The 11582-nt window shown below is 33.6% G+C and overlaps 2 protein-coding genes across 2 annotated transcripts; both read right to left on the reverse strand.

Annotated features, from left to right (window-relative positions):
- Positions 1-769: 769 nt before the first annotated feature.
- HELRODRAFT_172083 (hypothetical protein) lies at positions 770-5386 on the reverse strand (the record flags this gene model as incomplete). Its single annotated transcript, XM_009018752.1, has 13 exons — positions 770-792; positions 891-1053; positions 1317-1499; positions 1794-1942; positions 2205-2347; positions 2515-2624; positions 2740-2839; positions 2960-3034; positions 3485-3580; positions 3717-3816; positions 4155-4254; positions 4908-4942; positions 5293-5386. 13 exons carry the CDS (start codon positions 5384-5386, stop codon positions 770-772), a joined length of 1371 nt encoding a protein of 456 aa, XP_009017000.1.
- Positions 5387-7980: 2594 nt separating this feature from the next.
- HELRODRAFT_136797 (hypothetical protein) lies at positions 7981-8436 on the reverse strand (the record flags this gene model as incomplete). Its single annotated transcript, XM_009018753.1, has 1 exon — positions 7981-8436. A coding segment is annotated over one exon (456 nt), but the record flags the coding sequence as incomplete, so codon positions are not given.
- Positions 8437-11582: the final 3146 nt, after the last annotated feature.

Genomic DNA, 11582 nt, shown 5'->3' on the forward strand with positions numbered 1-11582 from the left:
TATATAGGTACCTACTGGCTCATGAATAACAATACAAAGCAGCAGGGAAAGAAAAATTTAAATTCATTTATTCATTTAAATATTTATTCGTTTAAGTTATTTATTATTTCATTTTATATCATTCAGTCTCTGCCACCAGCGTTTGTTACTATTATTTAACATTTCAAAGTGAAGCGTGTTAGCCTTGCTTATGATTGGCAGTGAAGTGATTCTGCACGCTTGTATGATCTCATCTGGGATTCTGTCGTCACTCAGCCTTGGACAATCTGTTAGGAGTATGAAAAAATATGGATTCTGATTTAAAATTTAGAGCGTGCTTATGTATGTATGTTTTTATTTAATATGCCACTTTGAATTTATATTTGGTACTCATAGGAAAGGTTGCGAAGGATTGCAGCTGATATTTTATCTGGATTTTTGTTGTTGGGTGTTGGGTTGGCAGAGAGAGAGAGAGTGAGAGATTACCTGGATCAGTTGCAGGCTGAGCTAGGTTCATGTTACAACTTGCCTGGAGGAAATTCAAGATTGGATGTGTGTGCTCTGCCATGCTTAATGGCGCTATGTACATTTTTATGTAGTTACAATATATGGTCATGTTTCTATATATATACAAATATATAGGTAGATATAGGTGCATAGACTTCCTGCGACTTTTTTAAGCTGTTTGTTCATTGTTATCAGTTGCATTGTCATTTCATATGTTCTCCACCATCAACCAAACGTTTCAAACTCCTCCCACATATCCAGGCACCAGTGAAAAAAATGCTGACTATGATAGAATGGCTGAATGTGCTGTTAGAGTGTGTGCGTGTGTATGTGTGTGTGTGTGTGTGTGTGTGTGTGTGTGTGTGTGTGTGTGTGTGTGTGTGTGTGTGTGTGTGATGACTCACCAGTTAAAAATTCAACGTCAGCATCAATTTTCTTTCTCATCGTCGTTATCATCATTTTCTGTTTCCTCATACCTGGCTGGAGTTCATGTTGGACGTGGTTGGCTAGCAGTGTCTGAACTTTTGAATGTAGTTCTTCACTGTGCTCACGAGATACAAATTCTGCCTATATGTGTCAGTGTATGTGTGTGTTGGTGTGTGCGTGAGTTTTGTCATAATTTTTAGGATCATAATGACTCATAAATTTCCTCAAGTTATTCGACTTGGTGTAGTAAGTGAATGTGGTGTTCAGTTGATTTTCGTTTTAAATATAAATAATTAATTATTGTGTTATACTAATACTTCAAAAATAAAAAAAACGTGAATAATGATTTTGAACGTGTGAATAATTTCATTTCAGCAACTGGAAAATCCTGAAAGAAAAATAACCGGTTTTCTATTTTCCAGCCTTTCTTGAATGATATCTTGGAGCTGTTGCCTTCGCTCCTCACTAATGATCAAGGACGCTAGAAGATCTGGCACGTTGTTGCCGCTACTACTGCTACTGCTAATCTCCTCACCTAAGGTCTTCAGCTCTTTTCTCCTCTGGTACCTTCTGAACTGATGTAGTTTCTTATTATGTTATATTAAATGTTTATATTACATTTTGTAAATCAACCTAACACTAGATTTTTTTCATTGCAAATCTTTATTTATATTGTTCTTCAGAATTTTACGATTTCTAACTGAATATAATTGTTACAGATACAGAAATAGTTAAAGTATTTTATAATTAACAAAGGAAAGAAGGTACATAATGTTTTAAACGTTTTGTTTCATAAAAAAGTAGATAACTTTTTCAGTTTGATTCGGCATACATGAGCCAAAATAATTCTAGTAAATATTTGTGGTGAATATTATACTTACGAATGTTTGAATAGTAGAAGCTTTTTCGTTTAGGAATTTTTTTCTTCTGATGTCTCCTAAGTTATTCTTAATTCTATACATTTTCCATGTTGATTGAATTCTAGTAGCCGCGTTGTTTTGCTCTTCTATCAGATACTCCTCAACCTTTGCTAGTAATATTCAGAGGAATGCTGTAATACATACATGTGTACATACACACACACAAACATACATACATACACATACAAACATACACAAGTATACACACACACACCACACACGCATGGTGGATATGCTCTAAAGTTTTTCGTAATTACCAAACACGTAAGCATGTAAATTGGAAAGTTACATCATGTTTTGATGTTTTTGAAAAATAGTTCAAGACGGCTTTGTTGTGATTAGATGCAACACCAAGCAAACAAACAAACAAACATGCAGGCAGAATTTGAATAGCAATCAACTGTTTCATGTGCAGTCTTCTCATGTTGTACTTTCTTTGAATTTGTAGCATGAACTTCAAATCATTCTCCATCTTCAGCTCTTCTGCTTTCGTCTTCTCCTCTAACTTTTTGTTCCTTTTTTTAATATTAATAAGCATAACTTGGACGTAGAGAAGATTTTTTAGAAACTTGAATACTTCTTTTAAAAAATCTACTTTTGAAATATGATAATACTAAGTTAAATTATTATTAAAAATTTTACTGAGAAAATATCGCGAAGTTTTTCTAATGGCAAATATTACCTGTAAGATATGTGAAACTGTGTAAAAGCATGATTCGCCTGTTTCAATTTCTTTCTCGTTGAATAACTACGCCAAAACGACTGTATCTTTATCACGTCTAACTCCAATTTCTAAATAATTTTAATGTATAAATTAGCGTTAATATCATTTTCTGTCAGACATGTGAATGTGTGTGTGTGAGCGTACGTGCGTGTTTTTGTATATGTGTGCGTGTGTATTACTGACTTTTATTTTGGCTTGCTCTACACTGCCAGCATCTAATAGTATTTGAAAATCTTTCATGAAAGGTTCTTTTATCCACCTTTCTGTGAATGCTCTCAAGCCTCTGTTTAGGTATATGAATGAATGAATGGGCAAGTAAAAATGAATTGGTAGATGAATGAATGGATAACTGCATCATATTGAATGATATTGAATCAAATTGAAAAAAAATTTTTTTTCCTACTTGTATCTGGTGAAGATGATTTTAGCAGACTGCGCGTGGTTTCTACATATTTCTAGAACCGTTCGAGCTGATGAACTTATGTTCAATTATTATTATTATTATTATTATTATTATTAGAAGTAGTAGCAGAAGTAGCAGCAGCAGTAGTATTGAAATAATTTCACAATGGTGTTATGCGGTAAATTACGAAATTTTGGTCAGTTGTTATGCATCGTGCTATTGATTATGCTTAGTTATGACGATCAATCTATTGTAATGGAATTATGAACAGTTACGGCGTTACCAAGTTGATGCTTCAACATGGTTTTTCAACTTAAATATTGACTGACAAAACTCCAAATGTTATCGCATAAAATACATTATAAACGATCGATTTTATAATATTGAATTAAAGTATTGAAATAATTTCTATATTAAATCATTATAAAATCGATCGTTATTCATAATAAGAATAATAATAAATAAGAAAACAAATAATTATTACATTATAATATTATAAATTATAATTATTATAAAGTTAAAAACCTGGCAATCTCAGGTTCGCTGGTATCTAGGATCTTGTACATCAGTTCATCTAATATCTGTTTTGATTGGTCACTGCTTACTCTGGCAAAGACGCCCCTAAGAAGAAATGAATAAACAGATGAATAATTTATTTGAGAGAGAGAGAGGGAGAGAGAGAGAGAAATATATAGATAGATAGACAGACAGATAGGTAAAAAGATAGATAGAGAAAGAGAGAGATAGAGATTCTTACTGTCTGGTCTTATTGATCATCTGTATGATTGACATGATTTTCAATACAGTGGTCTTGTCCTCCATCATGAGCATTTGCAACAGCCATATTGATTCTAGCGCTGAAGAAAATGGAATTTTTTTTAGGTAATTTATTTTAAATTATGAAAAAAAGTCCATTAAAATTGTTTGTGTGGATGGTATTTCTTCTGTAACTGAAATTATGATGAGAATTAGAGATTGTGACGAAATTTTGAAATACATACACACACACATATATATACATACGCACATACATACAATGTGTACAGAGCAAGAAAAGTAAAACTGACATTTTGCCAATAATACTCTGCAACTTTATATGAAATTATAATGAAAAAAGGCATTAAAAATTATGAAAATTTATTATTTAATTATGTTTAACTAAAATATTTCAAATAACTATAATATTTCATTTTACTAGGGATGGAAAGCTGTTGAAAGTTTGTTAGCAGCTGGCTTACGCAGTCCACGACTGTGTTGAAGTATTCTAAGTAGGTTTGATTGACATCTAATAGAACCTGGATTTTCATAATAATTATTACTATTATAGATCATAATTATTTAATAATAATAATAAATTATGGAGAGATGAACTTGAGGGAAATATTTTTTAGAACCTCAGTCGTGTGTATGTATCTTTTCTGAAGCCGTGAGGCTAAGTACAAGCAAGAATCCAAAACTTGTTTTGAAGTTTTGCCGATATCTTCAAAACATTTTGGGTCTACTGTTACACAAATATTTCTGAAATTAAAAAGGGATTTTTCGTCTTTTGTTAAAAATAAATGAACACTTCTTTGAGTTTGTTTGGAAATGTTGACATTTTCATAGTGATTTGTATATATGTATATATATATATATATATATTAATCCGTTTTACATATTTAGAAATGTATTTATTCTTAAGGATGGTTGAAATGATTTTAAAATATTAATAAATTTTATTTATTGGCACAGTTTTGTATTAAATATCATCATCATCATCAACGTATCATCATCTACATCTCCATCATCATCATTCATCATCATCATCATCATCTACTGACACAAGAAATTGAGCAAGTTTATAGCTGCTGTCCCAGCCATTTTCAAATTTATTGAAATTCTGTTTCAATGTTACAAATACAACTGGCAATACACCTGATGCTACTAATGATTGCTTCATTAGCTGTACCTGCTTGTCACTAACATCAGTGCTTTCTAAATAATCTGCCAATGTGACATATATATTCATAATATATGAATTTCATATGAATTAAATTTGAATAAATTTGATTATTAAATTAATATTAAATTAATAAGTATATATCACTGAATTACATATGTATTGGTATAGATTATGTGCTATTATTAAATAATGTAGTCACATTTCTGTTAAGTTTGTCTTGTATAACTTTATTTAGTATTTAAATTATTAATTATTAGACTTCAATCAATGTAATTATTACTATGTCAAATAGTCATAGCTCATAGCGTGCACGTGTCAGCACATTATATAGATAGATTAAATACCTATTGGGTGATTATTTAATGATCGGAAATAATACTGAAATAATTACTTTTTAATTTCAGTAGCGAATTAGGCAGAACTGGGTAAGGTGCATTTGTTACATCTTCGATGAGATCGTAGAATAAACTGGATGCTGTCGCCATTTTATTGTTTTAATTTGAAAAATTGTCAAAAATAATTAATAAATAAATATTTATAAATTTATATTGTGTGGAGTTAATTGTAGTAAATGACTTTCTAAAATCACGAAATAGGCTCGGTATTTAATCTTTAAAAGTGAATCTAGCGTTGCTAGGAACGCTTCTTTTCAGGGATGGCAGGTTTATTTTATTTTTTAAATTTATGGGTGAAGACGTATTATTACCCTTCTATTCATTCTCATTTGATGTAAAAAAAACTTTTTTTTTCGGTAATCCTTTACTTGTTTTAATGTAATATGTTGCCAAGTATTGGTTCTATCTCGTATATATACTTATAATTCTGCGTTCTTAGTTTTGGAGCAAATGAATTGAAATTTCATGGGAGCTTATTATTCAATTTATTATTTTTCCTACCATGATGAAGAGAGAGAAAGAGAGAGGAAATTAATAAAGTGAGAAAAAGAGGAGAGGGAGAGAGAAAGAGAATATATAGAGAGAAAGAGAATATATAGAGAGAAAGAGAATAAAGAAAAGGATGGAATGTTTTATTTACCACCGTATAAAATAAACAAATCATTTAAATGAACAAATACAATACAATATCGTAATGTTTGTCATAAAAATGCATACGACGCACTATTTATCAAACGGAAGATGAACATGTCTGTTGGTGTATGTGTGCATATGTATGTATTTCTGTATGTATGTATGTATGTATATATATATATATATATATATATATATATATATATATATATATATATATATATATGTAGGCATGTATGTATGTGTCTGTCTGTTTGTATATATGTGTGTATGTGTGATACCGTAAAACACTTATTGATGACTACTAATTCTATAAAATATTGTGTTGGACGTTTAAGTATGTACACAGTACATGTGTGCGTGTGTGTGTGTGTGTTTGTGCGGGCGTTGAGTGTATGTGTGAATGTATATATGTACTTACGTGTGTGTGTATTTGTGTTCGTGGATATGCATTTAATTATATGTACACTCATTTCTTAAAAGTCACGAAACATATCTATACACACCTTAGAACATACTCCAATCATTCAGAACTGTTAAAAATCGAAAATATATACAGCGCTACAAAATGAAAGCATCTACGTATATTAGTAGTAGTAGTCGCAATGCATACATATAAATAGGCCTATGACGTCATTTTGGTCTCGATGTCTGATTGGCAGATGATCGTGATGGATCGATTGAAATGAACGAAAAACGAATGTTATTATGATTAAACGATTGAGTGAGTGAGTGAGTGAGTGAGTGAATGAATGAATGAATGAATAGATGGATGGATGAATGGATGAATGAATGAATGAATGGAAAATGAATGAATGAATGATTGATGAACTTGTTGGTGACGGAAATTAGCGAGAAACAAATCAAATGTTGATGATGAAGATGAAATATAATATGATAATAATAGTTACATGGTGATTACTTCTACTCAAAATGAAACCTTGTGTTATGCTACATTAAGTCTACTAATACGTATATATATATATATATATATATATGTGTGTGTGTGTGTGTGTGTGTGTGTCTGTGTGTGTGTATTTCTATGTGTGTTTGTATAGTGTCCAATGTTTATCTATAATGTCTTCCTAAATATTAAACAACATTAGGAGATTTACACTAAGAAAAATAATAATATAATAATAATATAATAAAAATAATTATTATTATTAGATAAATATTATTAATCGATAAATAATTAAAATTAATTATCTTATGACGAAAATTATATTGTATACTGGATATTTCATTCATACAGTCAATCATTATTATTATTTTATTCATACAGTCAATCATTATTATTATTTTGTTATTACTAAAAGTACTACTACTACTACTACTACTATTACTACTACTACTACTACTACCACTGTAGCGGTAGTAGTAGCTGTTATGTTGTTATTATAGTTGTAGTAATAATACCTGTTGGGTGAGTATAGGTTACTAAACCAAAATACCAAAATACTCCGTATGTTACATAACTAATTAATTAATTGACTAATTGGTTCATTCATTCATTCATTAATTCAATCATTAATTAATTCATTCATTCATTCGTTCGTTCGTTCGTTCGTTCGTTCGTTCGTTCATTCATTCATTCATTGGACAGTTAGTATGAAAAATGTCGTAAAAATCAGTTCACAAATAAATAAAAATAATATCATTATAGGTGTTGTCGTTATTTTTTTTTATTTTACTGTGATGGCGTTATTCAACGAGCGACTGGCATCAGAAGTGATCGTATGACTATAGTAGCCACTTCCGGTTGATGATTCGGACTGTTTAGCCGGCTCAGTGGCCGAATATGGAGGTGGTGGACTGCTCGATGATTGGTTGATGTTCGAATTGTTGTTGTTGCTGCTGTTACAATTTTTACAACTACTGAAGTTGCCGTTGCAGAATAAAGAACTGCTTTTATTTTGGTTAGCATTTTTGTTGTTGTTATTGTTGTTGTTGTTGTTGTTGAGACTTCGATTGCCACAACAACAGCCTGCTCCATTGATGTTAGCAACATTAGCGAGACTGACATCATTCAGAGTGCCACAGCAGTAAGGACTGAACGATTTCAAATCTCTGAAGAGGCGAGCGAAGTAGGCGGGATCGCTATTCAACCGCAACATCCGCCAACTCGAATCGTCAGCCACTTTCACGCACCGGTACCAAAACCGACCGCGACGATCCGAATCGATTCTGGCGATGGCTAGGAAGGGTTTGAGCGGGTAGCTGATTTCGTTGCCCATGTAGGAATAGGCCAGGTACAAGCAGGCCAGCACGGTCGATCGCAACTCATCGACGGTTACAATGCTGGCGTCCACTGAATTTCTGACCAGCATGTAGAGGAAGACGACATTGGCGGGATTGATGAATGGGACGTCCTGCCAGCCACTGGCGAGCAGGGCGCGATCAACGGACCTGATCCAGGCCACACATTCCGTCGTTTGGAAGTGGCGGAGACGGTTGCAGCGACGAAGTAGGAACTCTCCTAGACACGAGAGCAGCTCGCTGCTTGTGGCCTGCAGCTGAATGATTGTCTTTGGAGTCGATTGTGAAGAATGTTGTTGTTGTTGTCTGGTCGTTTGATTGTTGTTGTTGTTGTTGTTGTCGGTTTTGTTTTTGGCGTTGTCCTTGCAGGAGTTATTAATTGTTTTGTGATTATTCTTGACGTTGTTGTTGTTTGTTTTCATGTAGTAGTTGCTGCTGTTGTTGTTGCTGTTGCAGAAATTATGCATGTGCTTGTCGTTATAACTCGTTTCATTGTGGTTGTTGATGCAGTTTATAAAGGACAGGGCGTTGTTTTTACTGGCTTTGTCATTTGAAACATCGGTATCGAGTATGGATGACTGTGGTCTCTTGGGAATGGTAGATTGGATGGTGGCGAACGTCGTCGGTATCTCGTTCAACATTTTTGTGGTCGTCACTGCAGTGGCGTTCGTGTCCACATACGCCGAGAATGGACGCAAACGCGCGTGTGAAGTTGCCAGAGATAAATTATAATTGTTGTTGCCACTCCCGCTGTCTACTGTTAACTGGGGACTGAAACTTGACTTGCGCTGAACTTTATTAATATTATTGTTATTATTATTATCATTGTTGTTGTTGTTGTTGTTGAGAAAATGAGCCGAATGTTTGTTGAGAGTAGCAGAGCCATTCGTTAGTAAGCAGTTCTTGGAGTCGACCTGTCCAAGTTGTTTGTTAGTTATTTCTTTTAATTCTCCGCCATTGAGAAACTAATCGTAAATGCCATTTTATGAAAATCACAAACATCGCAGACATCACGTGCAGTGCAGCGTGAAATTAATGAGCGAACCGATTTCAACACCGCGATCACGGGATCATCCAGTCAGCTGATCATTCAAAACGGACAAACAAAGGAACGAGCCTTACTTCATTGCAATCGACTCCCACCACCATCAACTAACTTTAAAAAAACACGACTCACCTTCGTATGAAACTCGCCATCGTCACTCCCGTCTGTCAAAGCCACACTGGCGTTGTTGGTTATATCCTTAAAAGGATAGTTCCCAGTGTAGGCGATTGTCGAAACGGGATTTCTATTTAACGGGAAAACCCCGGATCCCCCGGCAACCGGAAATAGCCCGGATCCGGAATATGACTTGGATGAAAAATCCGGACCGTAATATGTTATGTATCTATGCGTGGCCATTTTGTTTTTGTTGTTGTTGTTGTTATTATTGTTGTTGTAGTTGTTGTTGGAGATGGCGTTGTTGTTTTTCGGGCATAAGATGTTGTAGTTGTCGAAAGTGGTGTTGTTGTTCTCGAAATCTTCAATTTGACGGATGTTGAGAGTCGAAGATGGCCCATGCTTTCCGGATATTCGGTACGCCAATTTGGACCAGACGGACTTGTTGTTGTTGTTGTTGTTCCCTCTGTTGTTGTTATTGTTGTCTTTTTTCGTTGCGAAATAAACTGGAGCTGATTTGCGCCATGCAAAGACTCCATTGTTTGGTCCGGAAGATCTTAGTGGTTGAATGATTGGTTGGTTGATTGATTGGTCAGTTGGTTGGTTGATTACTATTATTTTCATGATTAATTTATTAAATCTGATTGTTTAATAGAGTTAATAATTAATTTATTCATTTATCAATTGGTTGATTGATTGATTGATTGATTGATTGATTGATTGATTGATTGATTGATTGATTGATTGATTGATTGATTGATTGATTGATTGATTGATTGATTGATTGATAATCTGGCCGACTTACCTTGACCTCATTTGATTTTTGAGGGCAACAGCCGGAGGTGGAGGTGGAAGGTTACTGGTGTCAAGGTCGGTGAATGTTGTAGTCTTTGAGAGGATCTAGCAATCGAAATTAGGCATTTTAAAATTATTCATACGGAAAATAAGTGTGAATGATAATAAATAATGTTACTAATGTTACTCGTATCTGTGTAGGTTCGATATTTCTCCTAGCTGGCTGGACACAACTGCTTCGAATGGAGACTCGTTTAAACGTTCATTCAAATGCGAGCAGTAATAGAAACAGTGAATTATTCACAAATGACAGAGTACGCTAAAAATTCACATCCCAACTCGATGATTTAGCAATTGAACTTCGCTACTTTTACAACCTGTGCCCTACCTTATATATACAGGTTCACAATCGAAAGATTCTACAGTTCTACAAAGGTTACAAATATTCAGATAATGATAATTAATTGAAGTTAATTGTATAGCGCAACTCGGACATACAAACGGTTATGACATTAACAAAGCCAGCAACAACCTCAACAACAACAACAACAACGACGACGACGCAAATGTCCTTCACCTTAAATTTTCTCTCCTGCAAACTGTTTCCAGAACTTTCCAAGCTCCTACTTCCCACCGTACTTACAGATCTATCGTCGGCCAGTGATTGACGTGACGTTGCCCCGCCCATTTCTGAGTGTTACTGTCCTCACAAAAAATTATTATTCGTTATAAAAATATTTATTTCGTAAAATTATTTTTAGTAATTTTAAAGGATTTTTAAAAATCGAATTTAGCGGTATAATTTATTTGTAATTAATCAGAAGCGTTAATTTAATGCCTAATTAAGGTGATATGGATCAATTTTTTCAGTGACAAAACATTCATACATTAATGACATTAACAACAACAACAACAACATCAACAACAACATCAACAACAACAACATCAACAACTACAACACATCAAACAGCACATGATTAATATTAACAACAACAACAATAACAACGTCGACAAAATATCATGTGCAGGCGAACAACTACCAACTAATCATAAGGTTTCCAAAAAAAATTAATTGCATCGGCAACAACAACAGCAAAACAAAAACAACAACATCAATAACAACATCAACAACAACATCAGCAACATCATCATCGTCGTCATCATTAACGTCAACAACAACATTATTACCAAAAACAACAACAACATCATCGTCGTCGTCGTCATCAACATCAACAACAACAACATCATTATCTTTATCATCAACAACATCAACAACAACATTATTATCAACATCAACAACAACATCGTCGTTGTCCTCAACATCAACAACAACAACATCATCGTATTGATCGTTGCCAACAGAACATACAGGCAGCATAGCGCATAAGAAGAGCTAAATTTTGGAATAAATTAACAAGGTTCCAACCATGTTTGTATGCA

Source organism: Helobdella robusta (assembly GCF_000326865.2).
Source record: "Helobdella robusta unplaced genomic scaffold HELROscaffold_22, whole genome shotgun sequence".
NCBI lineage: Eukaryota > Metazoa > Annelida > Clitellata > Rhynchobdellida > Glossiphoniidae > Helobdella > Helobdella robusta.